Source organism: Diadema setosum, chromosome 4 (genome assembly GCF_964275005.1).
Source record: "Diadema setosum chromosome 4, eeDiaSeto1, whole genome shotgun sequence".
NCBI classification, from domain to species: domain Eukaryota; kingdom Metazoa; phylum Echinodermata; class Echinoidea; order Diadematoida; family Diadematidae; genus Diadema; species Diadema setosum.
In genome coordinates this window covers 41,847,428-41,870,166 of record NC_092688.1, presented here as the reverse complement: position 1 = coordinate 41,870,166, position 22,739 = coordinate 41,847,428, and the positions used below count along the sequence as shown (strand labels likewise).

At 40.3% G+C, this 22,739-nt stretch overlaps 1 protein-coding gene across 1 annotated transcript; it reads left to right on the top strand.

The window, feature by feature from the left end:
* The first annotated feature begins 1,187 nt into the window (after window positions 1–1,187).
* On the top strand, window positions 1,188–22,525 carry LOC140227268 (uncharacterized). Its single transcript, XM_072307692.1, has 5 exons — window positions 1,188–1,293; window positions 18,221–18,662; window positions 19,313–19,442; window positions 20,627–20,701; window positions 22,460–22,525. Exons 1-5 carry the CDS (start codon window positions 1,224–1,226, stop codon window positions 22,523–22,525), a joined length of 783 nt encoding a protein of 260 aa, XP_072163793.1. The 5' UTR covers window positions 1,188–1,223.
* The last annotated feature ends 214 nt before the right edge of the window (window positions 22,526–22,739 follow it).

Sequence of the window (22,739 nt, the reverse complement as noted above, 5' to 3'; positions counted from 1 at the left end):
TGCTTGACATATTAAAGAGTAATAAAAATTTTATTTGATGAAAGTCGGATTTGGAAATATCCAAAAACAAAGTAAAGCAAAGTGATCCATATAAAAGAAAGTTCCCACATTTCATTAGGAACAATTTGTTTTGGGATATCTCAACCATCTGAAATTTGATTTTCGTCAAACAATATTTTAATTCCTCTCAGAAATAGAATAATATGTAGGGGCCTATGCTCTTTTGATAGTCATATAAGTGGATTCTCGGTAATTGTTGCAAAAAGTTAAAACATGCCTTGAAAATCTTGTTCAGAAAAGCAGATGATGCCCCTAAAAATATCTCATTACATTTTAGTCATTTCATGGTTTACACATGAATCCACAAAGCATAGGTCTGCATGTTACTCCATGGTTTACAGAAGATTACTGTACTGTGTAAAGTAGGGAGAAACGGTCACCTGATACACCCCTTGGAATCTGGTGTACTGGTATCCATGGAGGAAGGGTCGTCTGACCAGTGTTGTTTTTATTTCACCCATGGACTGGTGATATCGGCCTAATCTGTCTTCCTAATTATCCAGTTATTGGGTGCTGCCATCCAAGTCCCCAGAGATGGTGATGGACATTGGAAAGCAACCAATCACATGGGTAGAGGGTGGAGTTTGATTTCAACCGTGAGAAACTGTTTTTATAAGTCTGTACAAACCCTTGTTGGGAGAGGCTGCAGTGTAGTGGTGCGTGTATTAGTCTTGGCGCATGCAGACTCCTATACGACCAACAAGGGTTTGTGCCTGCAAACTAAATACCGGGTGACATGTGTTGAGCAACGTGATTACGTATGGAGGGTATCAAGGGTCAATTTATGGGTGCCAGACTTATCGTCAACAAAACAAATCGTGGTACAGTTCGGCAGGCTACTACGATAGTTCGACACTTCCTTCCTCGTCCCTCGTAAAAATGAATATAAGATAGGTGGGTAATATCAAATGAAATAAAAAGAATGACAATAAGCTCCAAAATATGTAGATATCATAAGAATCAACGTTGACTTGTGTCTTTTTGCCGCTATAAATTACTGACAATCGGGATACATGCTACACTTGCCTGGAAAGCAGGCTAGGTTGAGTACTGTACTTTTACTGTAGAATGTGGCTGATAGATAGCACGTGCGTGTGCCGTGCGCGATACATACACACTGTACAGTATCAACGTTACTTCTTGGAGTTTTGCTCAAAATCATCATGGTTGTTGGCACAAGACGAAGCTCCAGACTCAAAGCTGCGGAGTCAAATTCAGTGTCTGAAGGAAGTGGTAAGTGCACTAATTACAGCTGATATTTTTGTTTTCTTGAAAAAAGTTGTACAGAAGGATCTAGAGGTCTATGGCCTGGTGGACGTGTCCGTGCCGTGGCGTGTGGGAGCTGTGATTGGAATTACGCCCACCACCAACGTTTTATTTCTGTAGGTGGGACTGTAGTGTAAGTGTAGTGTCACTGTGATGCTGGTGTTTCTCAGCTCAGCAGCCTGCACCTTGTCCTTGGCGTGCCAGTTGAGCGTTTCAAATAGGTGATATGTGCCAAAACAACACAGATTTACAGTAGGCAATAGAGTGGTACCATGCACAAGAAGCATAGAATCTAGTTGCAAGATACAAAGACAAAAGTACCCATGTCAACCGTCTACGACTACCAGTATGCAATTTCGGTTCATGTGCGTTTATACCCCATTCTCTCCCTTTCTTTTTTTTTCCCTTTCTTCTTTATTTATTCCACAATATTGAAGAACACATCACATTGTCCAATTTGGAAAGAGTTCCTTTTGAGACAGCCACCCCAATCACACTAACTTGTGCAGATCTATACAACTCTACCTAGCCTAACCTTCCATGCGACACGCACGGATGCACGCACTCACTTTTGGGTGGCTTTCTCAAAAGGAACTCTTGCCTTCAATTTCACTAAAAGTGTTTTGTTTTTTTTTTTTTTTTTACCACAACCTAGGAAAGGGGCCCTGAAATCCAAATGTAGGATTTGTGTTGATTTATACCCTCAACATTGCGGTGAAACGAATATCTAGAAACATTCCATATATGTGACCCACTACAACAAAAGGATCCTAAAAGTCGCTGACGGCCGAGCCGAAAAAATCAAATTTGAAGTCACATCATCAAAATTGGTCAAAACAATCGGATTTCTGTCTTTGGCAAATTTTTGTAGTCTAATGTTTTGTCCATCATCTGCCGAACTTTCGAAGCTAAATCAGCAAAGGGAAGGCAAGAAATTAGTGTTTTTCTGGGCCATGATTTTCTGACTTTCAATGTAAGAGAAACGTGTCCGAAGATTTGGATTTAGCGCTCCAGCTAGACTCCGCCCCTAGCAACGAGGGAGTGATCTTATTGGTCAGTGCATGGCATCCTGATTACCAATTGGTTGTGCATACACCGCTGGCGCTAAGCTTGACTGAGCATGGCGGAGGTCGCTAGGAGCGTGCCTTCTATTGTCAAGCGGTGAAAACTGTCTTGCCTCCCCATGACCATGATATCGTCGGAAGGACAACTTTGAAGGCATATTTCTCGAAACTCTGATTTTCTCAAGCACTTGACATGGACTGATTAAATCATCGATATCTCCGCAACTGAGTACTTTTATGAGTTGTGCTACATATGAAATTAAAGTAGAAGAGCACAGGAATAACATCATGCCATTGTCAGAAAATTGTCCTCCCCCGACTTTCGGATCCTTTTGTTATAGCAGGTCACATATTTTTAAAACAATTTTTTCTTCTATTTTTCTTCAGATTACTTAGGAACGCCCACAAAAATCCTTCCAAACCAATATTCTTCAGATGACCTCATCTGTCAATCATTGCTAAAGTAGTGAAATATTTAACAAAAGACCTTGGAATGCACCTTTTTCTCGACTCGGCATAACGTGCATGTTTCTGTGATATTTGTAATGTGACCAACAAAAGACATGGCGAGGGAACATGCAAGTTTAATATGCTTAGTCGAGGGGAAGGTGCATTCCTATGTCTTTTGTTAAACATTTCAGTAGCTTAGCGATGATTGACAGATGAGGTCATCTCAAGAATATTTGGTTTGGAAGGATTTTTTGTGGGCGTTCCCAAGTTATCTGATGAAAAATAGAAGAGAAAATTGTTCAAAATATATGGAATGTTTCTAGACATTTGTTTCACTGCAAAAGTGATGTTGAGGGTATCATAAATCAACACAAATCAACATGCATATTATTGGATTTCAGGGCCCCTTTAAGTGTCCTATAGATCATGGAATCGATAGATGAGTTTGTTGTGATGGCCCATTTATGTAAATATTATATCCTATAGAACGGTATCTTAGTACATACAGAGTTGTAGACTAAACTCTGATGCAGAGGCTGACTTAGTGCAAAGTTGTTGGAGAAAGGGTTAGCATAAATTTGTAAATTGTTGTCATATTTTGGCTCAAAACATGACTTTCATTAATAATTTTGTGTTTGTTATTATAAAAATCATAAAACAGGATTTATTAATTATAAAATAAACATGTTACTCTGCATCTCAAAACCAACAAAGTTACACAAGCAAATTTTATGGGAGGACTTAATGAAGCCAATGAAGATGTGAAGGGTCAGTATATTTTATGACCGCGCAATCCTTCTGCATCATTCAAAAGTTTGAGATCATAATGATAAACAAATGGACAATTGTGTGTTTGCAATTTTTCTAAAACAGGGTTGTTGGGTTTTTTATGGTAAAAATGTGGAATTGTGTGATTGGGTAAGACTTTGGGGCTCCCTATCAATTCTCAAGAAAAAAACAAAAACAAAACCTGAACATCTTCACTTTTAACTTTAACTTTTGAAGAGATGAAGCCACTGCCTTGAAAGTTGATAATAGTATGAATAGAACATGCTTCTTTAGTGTCCAAGATATTGACAGGTTAATCCGATAATCCCTTCATTGTGGTTGCTACTGAGTATTACAAGATGTACATACATCCTGTTTTTTGTCCCATGCAATGGACAGAGCACAGCTTTGTGAGATTAATTGCTTGAATATACTGTAGACCCTAAAGTTCAAAGCCTTTTTTCTCAGCAGCACTTTTCCAGAGTATGTACAACGTATAACTGTATTCTGTCCGTTTTGTAGATAGGTTAGGGAAATCCAATTTTATGGACTTTTAATGATAATTTTGTAAATATATCATTTTAGAGCTTAGAGTCTGCGCTCTCAGTATCTGTCCTTCGGCGGAACTGTGTGAAAATCAATGTCTGGCGACTTTTTGTTGGTTTTGTAATGCACGGTCACAAATCATGGATTATAATACATTTTTTTTTTTTTTTTTTTTTTTTTTTTTGCTGTTTAGTTCTTTGTCGCTGTTTACAAACAGTGTGTTTGTCTTTCTGCCTGCCTTTCTGATGTAGTAAACAGTCTGCAATTCACAATAATACAGTGTATATTGTACATTGTATGTCATAGAATAGTGATTTTTGGAAATAAATTTTTGCTTTGTTGACACAAGAATAACATTATAAGGTCAATGTTTGTTATACAGGGGGTCATTGTACTACATGTCAAGTATGAAGATACAATGTATATGGTTGATTCAAGTGTAACTACAAAATTGTATGTATTAAGGCACAATGTGGACCGTGCAGTGTTGAAAATGTTTTTTTGTGTCAACCTGCTTTTTGACAGGTTCCAGCTTTAACAGTCTTGGAATCTATATTCACAGTGAGTGCTGTTTAAAATATTAAAAAAAAAATTACATTTATATATAATTATAAATGAACATTAGATTGCATAAGCACCTCATCTGTTTGAAGTACAAGGGGTTTATGGATTCAGATGATTGTACTCTTGTCAGCATTTGAATTAAAAGATGATGCTTCATCGCATATAAAAAGGATATACTGTAGAAAGACTGCTTGTCTCTCGATGTGTTTCTGTTTGAAGTCATTAAAGTGAAAACAAAGTTCTGGTAAGGGCCTGAGAACCCGTCTGGCACCATTTCATATTTGCTTGCAATATATCTGTTGCGGCATAAGTGCTGAAAATCAAGACTATCAGTTTGACAGTTTAATTAATATGTGCATGTATTAAAATTAAGACAATACTGGTTGGTCAAAGAAACCCACTTTCCCCTAGTAACAATCCAGCTGATAATGATATGACCTGTGGCTGGTCAGTTTCACCCCAGCAAGTTTGATGGGGCATAGCAACAGTTTACCTATTGGCTAAGACTTTGGGCAAACATGTAAATCAGCTCCAAGGCAGAAGGGAGATGCCAAGCTTCACCTTGCAGGGCATCACAAAGCCAAAGGAAGTTCAACGGTAAAGCACATTTATCCCACCACTGTCTTGGAATGTTCTGCAAAATTGGAGATTTCTAGAGGCCAAACAATCGGTATGTCAAATATTTCACTATATATTCAATGCTTGCATTTGTGTGTAATGTATAACCATGTATATAACTGTCACTTGTTAGCTATAGACCCAAGAAAGTTGAGGAAGTTTCTAGCTTTGGGAAAGTTTGGCAAACATTGTGTACGTACGGTCAAGTACACTGCACACCCAATACGTAGATGACCCATTGGAGATGCACTCTCCGGAGAGAGAGAGAGAGAGAGAGAGTATGTGTGTGTGTGTGCTGTAGAGAGTGCTGTGAGAGACAGGGAAAGACACATCAGTAGTGAACTGTATGCCAAAGTTTTCTGTTGTAAAAGTAATGCTGCTGTGTGATGATAATGTAGAGGGAGGAGGAAATATTTACCTCAGCATTCACCACTGTATATAATATTATGTACAAACACTGTGTTTAATGTTGAAAGTTAGTTCAGGAAAAGGTAGAATTTGTAGCCTCTCTTGACTTGTTTGTGTGTACCACGCACATTGTGTTTAGGGCTAGAGACTGAAGGTTCTTTGTTTCACGGTGCGTTTGCACTGCCCTGTATTCTCGTAGTGACAAGAATTGATAGCGTTGCCATGGGGACGGCCTTCTGAGCAGTGAAGGCTTGTTCACACTGTAGTTTAAGCTGTTGTGTTCGGATTAAAGTTAGTACTGATATAGTTTGGGATTAAATACAAGATTAAGTATATATTATGATGTAGTATAAGTATGATATGCATACATGTTATCAGTTAATAGTGGTCATAGGAATACATAAGTAATGTACTAGTAGTTAATTATGTAGTAGTAAGTAATAGCTAATTATAACTGATGGAATACTGGATGGAATAGAATTCCGGAGTGTAGCAAATCTATGTTCATTTATAATGTGCATATGTTTTCTTTATCATTATTCTCATCATGACTGTATATTTATTGTATTTCAGTGAACCACTCTCCACTCCACGTTATCCACTCGTCGTTCCACTTTACGATAGCCACTCTACGTTAACTCTACGTTATCTACGCATTTCACTCTATGTTTTACACTTCACTCTACGCCAACTCATACGCTGTACGATGTTTATCTGATGTTTCGCCACAGTCAACGGTGATAACACTCAATGATGAATAAATTGGACTGTTAACTTTACGACCGAACGTTTACGAAGTTTTATTATGATCGAGTGCGTTCCGATTATACCTCATGTAGCTTTAAGGAAACGAAGGAAGAAGCTACATTAAGTTCACGATTGCTTTAAATCCCATTCCAAATCATACGCTCACGATTCGTTTAAATTTCATGCTTGGAAACTTGTGATTTGGAAACGCGATTATGGAGAACATTCCGCGAACCGATGCTACGAATGAAAGTGGTGATAATGATGACGTCACGACTCTGAAACAGTCGTGTCGCGCTTATGCTGGCAGTCTCACAAGGAAGTTCAGGAAACTAGAGAGCTGCATGTTAAGCGTGGATAACTATGATACCGTTGTTGAGAAGGCTGACCAGTTAGACAAGACATTCAATTCATACGAGGAACGCTTCTATGAATATCACGAGAGACTGACTGGCCAGGAAGCTGACTCCGCCATGGACGACTTTAAAGGGCGACAAAGAAACAAAGAAGAATTTGACGCGAGGCTTCGGAGCTGGATGGTGAAAGCGAAGGAGAGCGCACAGGAGATGATGGTGCAGCCGGGATCACGTGGAGATGATGACAACGTGTCGCTAAGGTCTTCAGCATCCCGGAGTAGCAGATCATCGCGGCGTTCAACGAGCACGACGTCCAGCACGATGCTGAGAGATGCCCGCATCAAGGCCGAGCAAGCTAGGCTTAAAGTTGAACACGTAAAGAAGACGCAAGAACTGAGAATGAAACAAATGCAAATAGAAAAGGAACTTGCGACAATAGAGGCTGCAAATGAAATGCAGCAAGCCGAAGTAGAGATACGTGTCCTCCAAGAAGAGATTGAAAATGAATCACCCGCAAGTGAGGTGAGTGTGTCGCGATCTGTAGGCAAAGGTGTTAAGAAAGAATTGAATACAAATGCGCCTGTGTTCGTAAGTAACCAAGTAGATGTAAGCTCTAATGAGGTTGCAACTAAAATAAGTACAGAGCCGAAAGTTACTGATGTTTTTTCTGTTGTAGATTTGGCTATGAGTATGCCCAAACCAGAGGTGACAAAATTTGACGGCAACCCACTTGACTATTGTGGTTTCATGAACAAATTTGAAGCCACCATTGAATGTAAGCCAGTAGACAATAAGGTGAAATTGATGTACTTGATTCAGTTTTGTGTTGGTAAGGCACGAGAAAGCATTGAAAATTGTACGTTTCTCGGCTCTGAAGGCTATCAAAGGGCTAGACAAATCCTACATGACCAGTTCGGGCAATCCTTCCAAGTGACCACTGCCCACATGAAAAAGGTGTTGAATCGTCAACAAATACGCCCTAATGATGGAAATGCGCTCTGGGACCTAGCACGTGCTATGAGGAGGTGTGAGATGGTCCTGTCCCACATGGGTTATCGTGCAGACATGGATAGTTCCGGTAACTTGCTCCAAATCCAACAACTCATGCCAGTTTACATGCAGACAGAGTGGGCAAAACGTGCTCACAATATGATGAAGCGAGGGATAACACCGACCTTCAACATGATGGCCGACTACGTAGAGGAATGTGCTCAGCTCGCTAATAACATGTTTGGGCGAAATATCGGCAGCGGCAAGGGTACCACCCAAAGGGACCACAAAACAGGTACGACCAGACGCACAGCACTATCTACGCAAGCCCAGCCTCAAGGTCAAAGATTGCAAACAAAATGCCCTTGCTGTTCACAAATGCACAACCTGGACGTATGTAAACAATTCAAACAAAAGTCACGAGACGAACGACTCCGTACAGTGAGGGACGCTAAGCTGTGTGACAATTGCTTCAAGCCGTTCCACTTTGCGACAAATTGCAAGCAGAAAAGCAACTGCAAGGTGGACGGCTGTAAATGGAGGCACCACACGTTGTTACATCGTCACACAGAGAAACCCGCCAAAGGACACCACGAAAGTGTAACCACGACTGAAGCAAGGACGGCTTCGACAGAGGCAAGTGAAGCGACTGGGGCCGGCGCTAAACTAACCCCAGAAGACGGTCAGTGCCACAGTACCAGTTCGGCACGTAAGAAAGTATGTCTACGCGTAGTACCGGTGAGGGTTAGTGGTAATGGTGGGGAGGTCCGAACATGGGCATTACTAGACGATGGTAGCGATGTCTCCCTCTGTGACGAAAAACTGGTCAGGCAGCTTGGCATACAGGGAGTGGAAAGAAATTTCCAGCTGTCTACTGTTGGTAACACCGGAGCAGCGAAGAAAGGGCTTGAGGTGAAACTGACAGTGAAGAACATCGAAGACGGGGAAGGCATCCGACTACCAAAGGTATGGACGGTACGCAACCTAAACATATCTTCCAGCTGCATACCAACACCGGAAGACCTGAAAGGCTGGCGACATCTAGAAGGGCTGGAACTACCCAACATCACAGGCGAGGAAGTTCAACTGCTGATAGGAGGAGACACGCCAGAGGCCTTCTGGATGCTGGAGCAAAGGCGCGGCAACCGGAAGGAACCCTACGCAGTGAAAACAATCCTAGGGTGGACCGTATTAGGGCCAACGAAGTCCTCTACTGATCAAACCTCCTACCAAGCAAATTTCATCAAAGGAGATGATGCCCTTGAACACCAACTGAAAAGGTTCTGGCAGCTTGACCACGATGTTGGAGGGAACCACAGTCTAGGGGAGTCCATTCAAGATCAGCGAGCCAAGGCTACGATGGACGCAACTGTGAACTTCTCCAAAGGTCATTACGAAGTAGGTCTGCCATGGAAGCACGCTCCCCCACACTTACCAGATAATCGGCAGATGGCAGACATGCGGTTGAAATACCTCAAGAGAAGATTATTGAAAGATGATCACTTCTGCAAGAAATACACAGCTACGATGCAAGACTACATCGACAAGGGCTATGCAGAAGAAGTCCCAGCAAATGATATCACAGACCAAGTGTGGTATCTACCCCATCACCCAGTTCTACACCCACACAAGCCAGAGAAGGTACGGGTTGTGTTTGACTGCGCAGCACGCTACCAAGGGACATCTCTGAATGATCAACTCCTACAAGGGCCAGACTACACGAACAGTCTTGTCGGAGTTCTAACTAGATTTCGCAAGGAACCTGTGGCGATAGTAGGTGACATTGAGGCCATGTTTCACCAGGTGAAGGTACCTGTGAAGGATCGAGATGCTCTCCGTTTTCTGTGGTGGAAAGATGGGGACCTCGCTGCTGAACCGAAAGAATACCGTATGACGGTTCACTTGTTTGGGGCGACGTCATCCCCTAGTTGTGCCTCCTATGCTCTACGGAAGACGACAGAGGAGAACCAGACAGACTTTGACGAGGAGGTTGTGTCCACTGTAAGACAAAATTTCTATGTAGATGACTGCCTCAAGTCGGTGGCAACCAAAGAAGAAGGACAAAACCTGATTCAAGGACTCTGCAAGCTGCTGAAGAAAGGCGGCTTCCGCTTAACAAAGTGGCTAAGTAATGACATGGACGTCCTTGCGTCAATACCACAAGAAGAGAGAGCACAGTCAGTGGTCGATCTCGACCTAGACCACCTACCGATTGAACGCACACTAGGTGTGCTATGGAATGTGGAGACTGATGACTTTGGATTCAAGGTGCATTTGAAAGAAAAGCCAGCAACACGGAGAGGCATCTTATCCATGGTCAGCTCCCTCTATGACCCTTTGGGATTTCTTGCACCCTTCATCCTACGAGCCAAGCTCCTACTACAGTCCCTTTGTCGGAGAGGTGTGGACTGGGATGAGAGGGTCACGGATGACGAGCTTCAAAGATGGAAGCAATGGCTAGATGATCTGCCACTACTGACAGGTATCAAGATTCCACGCTGTCTCAAGCCACCAGGATTTGAGACAGTAAAGTCATGCCAGCTGCACCACTTCTGTGACGCATCTCAGAATGGGTATGCAGCAGTGTCATACTTGAGACTTGTAGACGAAATTGGGAATATACACTGTTCCTTCATCATGGGCAAGTCTCGTCTATGTCCTCTCAAGAACACATCAATCCCACGACTCGAGTTGACAGCAGCCGTACTTGCAGTGGATCTGAACAGTCTGGTACAACAGGAACTGCAAATGACCGTCGAATCCACCACATACTGGACTGACTCCACCTCGGTGCTACAATATATCAGAAACGAAAGCCGAAGGTTTCAGACATTTGTCGCGAACAGAGTAGCAAAAATCCATGAGGCAACGACCCTCTCCCAGTGGCGACATGTGGGCACCACAATGAATCTGGCTGACGATGGATCAAGAGGGATGAAGGCCAAGGACTTCGTTGAAAATTCCAGATGGCTGACTGGTCCGGAATTTCTACAAGAAGAAGAGGACGCCTGGCCCAAGCCCCCTGATGTATTACCAGACTTGCCAGAAGGTGATGTGGAAGTCAAGAAGACTGTAGATGTAAACTACACCCAAACAGAGATGTCAAGAGATCTTCTCCAATGCTACTCTACATGGGACAAGCTCATGAAGAGTGTAGCATGGCTCCTACGATACAAGGAATTCTTGCGAATGAAGGTGACCAGAGGTAAACAGTGCACTCGTGGGAATTTAACTCTGAAGGAGCTACGTGCTGCCCAGATGGTAGTTATTAGAATGGTACAGAGACAAGAATTTCCTGATGAGTTGCAAGGCAAGTCTTCCAGAAGGTCACTGGAAAAGTTGGCTCCACAAGTAGTGAACGGTGTACTACGCGTCGGTGGCCGCATCGGTAAAGCCGCAATCAACTTCAACTCTAAGCATCCAATCATACTACCACATGACCATCATGTAACACGCTTGATCATCGAACACCATCACCGCCTGGTAGGGCACTCCGGTGCTGGAATGACATGGTCCTCCCTACGGGAACAGTACTGGATCGTTAAGGGTGGTGCTGCAGTTCGACATGTGATTGGAAAATGCCTAGCCTGTAAAAGGCGAAACGCCAAGCCATCAGAACAAGTAATGGCCGAGTTGCCCGAAGAAAGAGTCAACCCGGTGAGGGCTCCATTCACCTATGTAGGGGTAGATTACTTTGGGCCTCTCTATGTTAAGCAGGGACGCAGTCGAGTCAAGCGATATGGCTGCATCTTTACATGCTTGACAATGAGGGCAGTTCATATCGAGCTGACAAGGTCCCTCGACACCGACTCGTTCATCAACGCTCTTCGGAGATTCATAAGCAGAAGAGGTGCCCCTGAGAAACTCTTCAGCGATAACGGTACCAACTTCCGGGGAGCCGAGAAGGAGTTAAGGAAGAGCATAGATGGAATCAACCAAAGAAAAGTCGAAAACTTCCTCCATCACAAATCAGTCGAGTGGACTTTCAACCCCCCAGCCGCAAGCCATATGGGTGGCATATGGGAAAGAATGATACGGTCCGTACGGCGAATATTAAAGAACATGAGTGGTGAACAGGTGGTGTGCGAGGAAGTACTGACCACAACTTTGACAGAGATCGAAGGAATTCTCAATGCACGCCCTCTTACTAGAATCAGTATGGACGCCAATGACGAAGAGCCGCTGACACCTAACCACCTATTGCTTCTGAGAAGCAATCCAAACGTACCACCAGGCGTTTTCAACAAGGATGACAACTACGGGAGAAGACGCTGGCGTCAGGTGCAGTACCTTGCATCTATCTTCTGGAAAAGGTGGCGTAAGGAGTATCTATCCCTGCTTCAAGAAAGACAAAGGTGGACTCGACCCCAGCGAAATCTTGCAAAGGATGACCTTGTGCTGCTCATTGATGATAACCTTCCACGTGGGCAGTGGTCATTGGGTAAGGTGGTAGAAGTCTACCCAGGCAGGGACGGGAGAGTGAGACAGGTAGAAGTAAGAGTGGGGCACAAACACTTCAGAAGGCCTGTGGTAAAGCTCTGCTTGCTGGAAGCAAGTAACAAGGGTTGATTTCCCAGGTCGAGCATCCGCATAGGAGAATAAGTGCTAACGTGTTAAAAGTATTTGTTCGTTTAGTAATAATTGAATCATATATATTTGTGTGCACTGGCCAGTTGACAACAGTGTTCAGGTATCTACTACAACGATTATTTATGTAAAATGTTAAATGTCGTGTTATGATTACAATGCCGCATTTTAAAATGGGAATGACCCAAGTGGAAGTTGGCTCATTGGGGCCGGAATGTTGCGGCATAAGTGCTGAAAATCAAGACTATCAGTTTGACAGTTTAATTAATATGTGCATGTATTAAAATTAAGACAATACTGGTTGGTCAAAGAAACCCACTTTCCCCTAGTAACAATCCAGCTGATAATGATATGACCTGTGGCTGGTCAGTTTCACCCCAGCAAGTTTGATGGGGCATAGCAACAGTTTACCTATTGGCTAAGACTTTGGGCAAACATGTAAATCAGCTCCAAGGCAGAAGGGAGATGCCAAGCTTCACCTTGCAGGGCATCACAAAGCCAAAGGAAGTTCAACGGTAAAGCACATTTATCCCACCACTGTCTTGGAATGTTCTGCAAAATTGGAGATTTCTAGAGGCCAAACAATCGGTATGTCAAATATTTCACTATATATTCAATGCTTGCATTTGTGTGTAATGTATAACCATGTATATAACTGTCACTTGTTAGCTATAGACCCAAGAAAGTTGAGGAAGTTTCTAGCTTTGGGAAAGTTTGGCAAACATTGTGTACGTACGGTCAAGTACACTGCACACCCAATACGTAGATGACCCATTGGAGATGCACTCTCCGGAGAGAGAGAGAGAGAGAGAGAGTATGTGTGTGTGTGTGCTGTAGAGAGTGCTGTGAGAGACAGGGAAAGACACATCAGTAGTGAACTGTATGCCAAAGTTTTCTGTTGTAAAAGTAATGCTGCTGTGTGATGATAATGTAGAGGGAGGAGGAAATATTTACCTCAGCATTCACCACTGTATATAATATTATGTGGGTCAATCCACGTCAAATCATCCAATTTTCAGAAAAGTTGTCACCCGACCCCCTCCGATTTTCTTTAAAATCGCACCAAATGTTCCCCAAAGTGTCTGACGGAAAATCCCAAAATATTCTGCCCCAAGGTCAATTGGTTGCTAAGATACAGCCTCACATAGCAACCGGTGCGCATTCCAAAAAATTAGTTAAAAGAAAATTAGGCATTTTTGATTGACTGTTTTAGCTTGGATATTTATGCAAAAGTGTTCATTATCTGGAAAATTGAGAGAACTTTATAGTCTTTGCAAGAAAAACTGACTGTGACGCGAAATTGACTTTTCGTTAACGTGCACGAGGTCACCGAAAATGGTGTTAAATGTTAATTTTGAAAATTTTAATGCATATTTAGAAGCTAATATCTTCCACATTTCATCACCTTAGGTTCTAAAATATTATACCGTTGAAGGCTTTGACTTGCTCAGTAATTTTGAAAAAAATCGGCGCATTCGTGATCACCGTTTTTACGGAGAGCGCCCTCAAAGTTGACAAAAATGAAAAATGTGCCAAATTCAAGGTCACGGATCACCCTTCGTCCCACCTAGGAATAGCATCAAATTTTGTATATTGATAGACATTTACCTATATTATCTTGGGTTACCAAAGAAATTTTGCTCCCGAAATGTTCAATGGCAAATTTACCCCACCGAAAATGGTCGTAAACGGCCAAATTCCCATGTAATATCACATATTGGGTTTAGAGGACATTTCAAATGTCCACGCTTTCAAGATGAAAAGCACTAGCCCTGTGATATTTGCAGTAGGGATAGTCTGTTATACATATTTTAATAATATATACCACAAAACACTTTTATTACATAATAATGACCTTGAAATTTAATTCAAAATTTGATAAAAAACAATAAATCGCTCCATTTTCCTCATTGCACTGAATGTAAATGTGTTTTGAAAGACTTTTCACAGAGCAATATTTCAAGAATTATGAAAGCTGACAGTCTACCATATTAGGGTGCTAAACTATTTCTGCTCATCTTTCAGATTTAGTGTCAATTTGATCATGAACATTATATCTTTCACCTTGAAGTGCTTCTAAAAATAGCTGGAAATTTGTTAACTACAAATTACACACACAACAGGTGTTTTATGGCATGATAGTATACTTGTGATTCTTCCACAAACACAGAAGCTTTTTATGATGTAAATGTTATATACTGGAATTAATCTATACGTGTTTGCAAGATATGTTACAATTAATTACTCTGTTCTGACAATGACCCTCAATTTCAATCAAAAAAAGGGACGGTAATATTTTGTGATTTTGTGTGCATTTCCTATGGAAAACAGTGCTTTGTGGTGAAACTCATAAAAACTTGACCATTTTTACTATCTATCACTTTGATTGGTTAATTCTATTCTAGTTATGGTTGAAAAGTGAGCTGTGACAATTTCCAATAAAAAAACAAAACATGGTTATGCTGCAGAAAATAAAAAACAAAGAAATACATAAGAAATTCCAAAAACAAGAAAATACATAAGAATTGAAATGATTTTGAAAGTTTTCATTAGGTACAGAACAAATTCCCCGAAAAAGAAGACTCTTAGTCCTTTTAATGTGCGTTTCACCGGCTAGAATAAGAATTTTTTAATGTTCATAATTATCAATTATTATTACGTACTTTAATACAGGTCTTTATGGAGAGGAATAGGCATTTCTCATGATTTTGAAGGTCATAAATTGAGGGTCATTGTCAGAACAAAGCAATTTATTTTAACATATCTTGCAAGCATGTATAGATTAATTCCAGTATATAACATTTACACTATAAAAAGCTTTTGTGTTTGTGGAAGAATCACAAGTATACCATGCCATAAAACACCTGTTGTGTGTGTACTTTGTAGTTTACAAATTTACAGCTACTTTAGAAGTACTTCAAGGTCAAGGGTATAACATTCATGATCAAATTGACACAAAATCTGAAAGAAGAGCACAAATACTTTAGAACCTTAATATGGTAGGCTGTCAGCTTTCATAATTCTTGAAATATTGCTCTGTGAAAAGTCTTTCAAAACACATTTACATTCAGTGCAATGAGGAAAATGGAGCGATTTATTGTTTTTTATCAAATTTTGGATTAAATTTCAAGGTCATTATTATGTAATAAAAGTGTTTTGTGGTATATATTATTAAAATATGTATAACAGACTATCCCTACTGCAAATATCACAGGGCTAGTGCTTTTCATCTTGAAAGCGTGGACATTTGAAATGTCCTCTAAACCCAATATGTGATATTACATGGGAATTTGGCCGTTTACGACCATTTTCGGTGGGGTAAATTTGCCATTGAACATTTCGGGAGCAAAATTTCTTTGGTAACCCAAGATAATATAGGTAAATGTCTATCAATATACAAAATTTGATGCTATTCCTAGGTGGGACGAAGGGTGATCCGTGACCTTGAATTTGGCACATTTTTCATTTTTGTCAACTTTGAGGGCGCTCTCCGTAAAAACGGTGATCACGAATGCGCCGATTTTTTTCAAAATTACTGAGCAAGTCAAAGCCTTCAACAGCATAATATTTTAGAACCTAAGGTGATGAAATGTGGAAGATATTAGCTTCTAAATATGCATTAAAATTTTCAAAATTAACATTTAACACCATTTTCGGTGACCTCGTGCACGTTAACGAAAAGTCAATTTTGCGTCACAGTCAGTTTTTCTTGCAAAGACTATAAAGTTCTCTCAATTTCCAGATAATGAACACTTTTGCATAAATATCCAAGCTAAAACAGTCAATCAAAAATGCCTAATTTTCTTTTAACTAATTTTTTGGAATGCGCACCGGTTGCTATGTGAGGCTGTATCTTAGCAACCAATTGACCTTGGGGCAAAATATTTTGGGATTTTCCGTCAGACACTTTGGGGAACATTTGGTGCGATTTTTAAGAAAATCGGAGGGGGTCGGGTGACAAGCACTGGATGATTTGACATGGATTGACCCATGTACAAACACTGTGTTTAATGTTGAAAGTTAGTTCAGGAAAAGGTAGAATTTGTAGCCTCTCTTGACTTGTTTGTGTGTACCACGCACATTGTGTTTAGGGCTAGAGACTGAAGGTTCTTTGTTTCACGGTGCGTTTGCACTGCCCTGTATTCTCGTAGTGACAAGAATTGATAGCGTTGCCATGGGGACGGCCTTCTGAGCAGTGAAGGCTTGTTCACACTGTAGTTTAAGCTGTTGTGTTCGGATTAAAGTTAGTACTGATATAGTTTGGGATTAAATACAAGATTAAGTATATATTATGATGTAGTATAAGTATGATATGCATACATGTTATCAGTTAATAGTGGTCATAGGAATACATAAGTAATGTACTAGTAGTTAATTATGTAGTAGTAAGTAATAGCTAATTATAACTGATGGAATACTGGATGGAATAGAATTCCGGAGTGTAGCAAATCTATGTTCATTTATAATGTGCATATGTTTTCTTTATCATTATTCTCATCATGACTGTATATTTATTGTATTTCAGTGAACCACTCTCCACTCCACGTTATCCACTCGTCGTTCCACTTTACGATAGCCACTCTACGTTAACTCTACGTTATCTACGCATTTCACTCTATGTTTTACACTTCACTCTACGCCAACTCATACGCTGTACGATGTTTATCTGATGTTTCGCCACAGTCAACGGTGATAACACTCAATGATGAATAAATTGGACTGTTAACTTTACGACCGAACGTTTACGAAGTTTTATTATGATCGAGTGCGTTCCGATTATACCTCATGTAGCTTTAAGGAAACGAAGGAAGAAGCTACAATATCGAAAGAGTCTACAAAGAAACTTACCTGGCTGACGCGGTTTGCCGGAATGATGAGTCGTTTTGGAGTATTTTGAGAAAAATAATAAAAGTCGGTAGACCGACTTTTATTCTAGAAGGCTCCAGACTAACTCGGTCTCAGGGAAAACTCGACCCTATTTCAGACAATTTACACAGTTCGTGATCGCCATGTTCATCAGTACTCTATAATACTACGGGTACCAAACGAGGCCTTACTGAGCAGACAGGAAAGTGCGTGCTAATCCTGTACAAAACAAATGGACAGCGCAATGTCCTCAAGCCTACTAGTATACGCACATCACCTCAGTTGCTGAGACGCGCGGTCTTTGAAGTTTTTGTTGTTGTTTATCAAGCGTCTTTGATTGTTTTTAGAGGTGCTTGAGAGGCGCCCACTAATTTTGCCTGCGCGCCAAAGAGGTTTTTGATGCGCGCGTTGTAACAACTCGGACCATTACTGTGAGTAGCCAGAACGCTATGTACAATGTAGTTTATACAGGCCGCTCCCATATGCATGGTACAACGCTGTACAATCCAGAGGGACAACCAATACAATTCATCCCGCCATCAAGCAAAGCGAGGCCGAGTTATCCCCGAGTCCGAGTCTAGCCTGACCCCGTTCGGGTAAGTTCTGAGACTGAACGTTTTTGGTTAATATTTCCCATTTTCGTCGTTACCCATCGAATATCTTGTTATTACAGCGTTATTCCGCACATTTCCTAGGCATACATGTACGTTCACATTTTGGAGCAAAATTTGACAACTTTTGCAGGCGTACCAGAACTTTCTTTGGGCTTTAAACTACAATTGTAGACCTTAATCTGCAACTGCCTGCAATGTACAATTGTATGTGTAACTGTCCACAGAGTAGATGCTCCAGTTTCTGTACATTATAAAGAAGTCATTAGATACACATATTGTTAGAATTCATTGTCACCTTTTCATTGTCTCTTTCTAGAATCAAGTCATCCCAAGTCCACCTCAAAGTCATGTGACCAAGCAGGAATCAATACAGATGCTGCTCAGGGCACATGCAAAACTGCAGGTAGATCAGTGGTTCACAAAGGAAAGGTAGCATCTGATTCTTCAAGCCCTGCTCTATCATCAAAGCGTGAAAAACATGTGGGAAAATTGACTGAGAAAATTGCGACCAGTGAATCAGTGCAAAGCGCCAAAACACCTCCAGATTCCTCTCGACAGAAACATGCCAGTTGTCATGGTGATGAGGAGAGTAATGATGTGGCAGAGGAGAAAGAGATGGACCCATCAGAGGTCAGAAGACTGCATGAGGAGATAGCAAAAAATGCCAAAGAGGCGTACAAGAAGGAGTCGATCATGAAAAGACAAATGAAGGGGAGGCCAAAGTCGGGAAGAAAATGGAAAACAGAGCAGACAGCAAGGTGAGACCATCTAGGTAAAAATTTGTAAACAGGATGTTCAAATTTTCCTGGAGACTGGTACTACTGTAAATACAAGTGCATGCACAATTTAAGGCATATGTTCCTGTAGAAAACAACATTTGAAAAATAATTGTGGTATCTGGCTGTGTGTGCTGGTTGCTGCTACATTTAGCAAGCTATACAAAATGTAGGTTATGGAGTCTACATACAATATGTATTTCATGAAAGAAATCATGATTTGGACTGTAACAAATGAAACGTGCTGTGCTAGTGTAAAATATAAGGGTGTGTTTTTGGAAGTAACTTCCCAAATTCGTTAACTTGCACAATATTTGACAGGCAAATAAAACAGCTTTACATACCATAATATGCAATGTACATTGTACTTATACACACACACTCTTTCTCCTTACATACTAAATAATATTGTGTACCCTGCATACATGTATTCTGTAAATTGTATTCATAATTGTGATGAAAAAATGAGACAATATACTGTAAGCTGTTTGTGGAATATTTCACTAGTCTCAGCTGCATGTAAATTATCACAATACTACAAATGCAAAAATCACGTCTGTAGTAAACTGAAGGATTGTGGATTTATGGGTCCATGTTCAACTTCAACACATCCAACATCGTTATCTCTTCAGATTTTCCGATTTGCGCAAGGACAAGCCTCTGAAATCATCATGGCAACTGAAAATGGCCCAGAAAGCAGAAAAACTCTCCGTTCGGAAGTACCAGCAAGAACTGCTTGATGCCAGACGTGAAGCAGTCGAGGTAAGCATTGCCAGTTATGTATTAGCAGGGATTTAACCCATTGAGGACTAGTCCCAAGTATACTTGGGCACGTGTCTATGGGAATGTGTGTTGTAGCAAAATCAGCCCATCCTCAATGGGTTAAACACTACAATATTGGCCAAGAGGATGTCATTTTTCTTCTTTTTTTTTTTTTTTTTTTTTGGGGGGGGGGGGTCATGATTTGATTGTGTCAGTGCATTTGATGCAACCTGACAGAATGAATTTTGTGTGCTTTCACAAAATCTATATTCATTGAGTGCAAATCACTGAACTATCGTACTATGGAGCAGGTTCTAAGACAGTAAAACTTCATTGAGTTAAACTGCAGGTATCAAAACTTCCCATTTAAAACTTCTTATCAGATGCAGGCATAAATAATTTATGTGTTTTCTTTCAGCCTCACTTGTATTGCACATTTTTGACATCAATTCATAAATTGGGAGGAGCACTCTCCAGCCATAAGATGGGAGATTGGGTCTAGGCTTTTGAAATCTTTGTTGTTGCTTTTTTGTTTTTCCCAATGTATTAAAAGCCATGTGGATTCGGGTGGTTGAAATTCTGCTGACAGGGCTATTACCACTACCAGATATTTGTATTACGCAATGTGCTGGCCTATACATTGTATGTGTGGCATACATTGTAGTACATTTTTGTTCAGGCCAAATGAAAACAATTGTCATCACAGTATGAAATAAGCTTTGCTTCACAGAGTGTCCATTTGCTTGTAATTGTAAAGAGAAATGATTGATATTTACAGATATTGTAAGTTTTTGTTTCTGTTTTTGTTTTTGTTTTGTTTTTTGTAATCGATGTAATGCCCTACATCCCCAAAGATTCTTAATTCAATTGAAGAAAGGACTGAAGAATATTCTGCTTCATTTTATGCACATTACCTCCAATACGTAACAAGAAACTAAGGATACAAATTTCAGAGGTATGATCTACAAATGCACGTACAGACAGTTTCTCCCATTCCACATGATATACAAGTTTATGCTTTCTGTTCAGTTGTCATTAAATACTGTATATTCTCTCAGGGTTGTATGCATTCTCTCGAGACAAACGTAACCATATTATGGTTACGTTTGTGTTTGTCTATTATGAATCTTATGCTCCCTGAAAAGTCGTTTTTTACTTGTTCTTTTTCTTCATCTATCCAACAGCTCAAGAAGCAACGAAGAGAGGAGCACAGGCAAAGGAGAGAGGAAAACCAGAAAAAATCTGAAGTTGTTCAAGTGGTACGTCAATCTTATCAGCTTTTGATTTAACTACAGGTGTACCATATGTCCCCCCCCCCCCCAAAAAAAAAAAGAAAAAAAAGTTACAACTGTGCCCTCCACAATGGTAGCTTTAAAAATAGTGAATCAATCTACATGCAATTTCAGGGTATGAAACTATAACTCATTGCCCACATCTTACAGAAAACCCCATTCGATTTGCTTCAGTGATCAAAGAGAAATGAGGAATTTTGTAGAGCATGTAAAAAAAGCCTCTTCCCTCCAAGTTCTGTCTAGTGTGTTCACACATTAATTTGCATTTCCAAGAGCATCCAAGTGCTAAACTTGGAAAATCAGACTCATGACTTGCTTTACAACAATCCACATTTCTCTGTGACGGCGTAACCAAATTGAATGGGGTTTTCTGCAAAATAGAGCTAAGCTGTTATATGATAAGACTCTGAAGTAGCATTTAAACGGTTTAGTCATTTTGGCCCGAATTCACGAAGGTGGTACAAACAAAACCATGGTCTAAACCATGGACAAAAACCATGGAGCGCCAAGTGTCAAACGGAATATTTCGTTACGAAATTGGTCATTTCGTCGACAAAATGACTGTTTCGTTAACGAAATTATCATTTCGTGGACGAAATGTTCATTTAGTTACAAAATGTCATTTCTTTACAAAATAATCATTTCATCGACGAAATGACTGATTTCGTAACGAAATATTCCATGCGACACTTGGCGCTCCATGGTTTTTGTCCATGGTTTAAACCATGGTTTCATTTGTACCACCTTCGTGAATTCGGGCCATTGGGTCTTATCAGTGCGAAAAGTGGATTGCAATTTTTTGGGGGGACATACTGTATAAAGGAAATCATTCAGCATCCCAGGCACTCTGAAACACATTCAGTACACAAACATAATTATGTAACTACAGTATGTGTATATTAACATTTTATTGCTTTGTCATACAGAGGACCCCCGTTACAACAACGTTTTCACAAGATTTCACCATTCATTCCTTACTCTATTAAAGCTAATCCTTGTACCTGTACTGTTGATGGATGTGAAGAGGATAAGATATGATTTCAATTTTTATAAATGAGTTGATGCTGCAGTTTTGATTACAGTGGTTTGAGATAGGAAACCGATCATGAAATCTCTCAATCCCAACATGGAAACACACTTGCTGCGAAAACAAAACTTGAATAGAAATGCAAATATACAATACATGTACTCCAATGTACTTTGTTAATACATCTAAGAAGTTCAGACTACTGACTACAAACATAAAGTTTAAGGTGCAAGGTATCTTACAGGACTGGAGAACAGTCAATGAAACAGTTGGTCCAATATGTAAATCCATATTGAAAGCCTACAGCTACTTGAATTACAACTACCAGTAGTCATACACGTATAACAAGTAGAGGTTAGGCTTTCTAATGTGTCCGAAACAGGGAAAGTAGAACATTCATTGCAACAATAGTTGTGGAGATTATGGAGACATTTCATCACACATGCTTTTAAAAAGACTTTCAAGTTTTATGAAACCTGACTGAGAATTGAAATTTTACATCAGTTGTCAAATAACAGAGGCATTTTATCAGCTTGCTGTGCCTTCCGAAAGTGTTGCTTTGAACAATTTAAGTGATTTCCCAATCTTACATACATTGTAATACATATAAGTGCCTATTTAAACTATTGACTAAATCTATTATGATGTGCTCCAGCACAATTGCATTCATATGTTTCTTTTTTAATTTTTTTTTCCAGATTCGGAATACAGCTAAGCTGAAAAGGATGAAGAAGAAGCAACTACGACTGATTGAAAAGCGCTGATAACTTCTGACAACGATGCCGTATTGTTCAGCTACCTCTGTCCTTAAACCAGTAAAAGATTCAACAAGGGACCTTCTCACCATGGTATTTCAGCTGGGGTTATCTCTTTATTGCAATGAATCGGTGCTTTTTTTATCCTCATTCCCCCCCCCCCCCTATCTGCAACATAGGTCATATAATACTGTTGAGAAGACTCATCGGTAAATACTAATAA

Coding starts and splice junctions, on each gene's coding strand:
- LOC140227268 (XM_072307692.1), top strand. CDS start 1,224: ATGGTTGTTGGCACAAGACGAAGCTCCAGACTCAAAGCTGCGGAGTCA. Junction 1,294..18,220: donor TTCAGTGTCTGAAGGAAGTG/GTAAGTGCACTA, acceptor GTCTCTTTCTAG/AATCAAGTCATCCCAAGTCC. Junction 20,702..22,459: donor AATCTGAAGTTGTTCAAGTG/GTACGTCAATCT, acceptor TTTTTTTTCCAG/ATTCGGAATACAGCTAAGCT.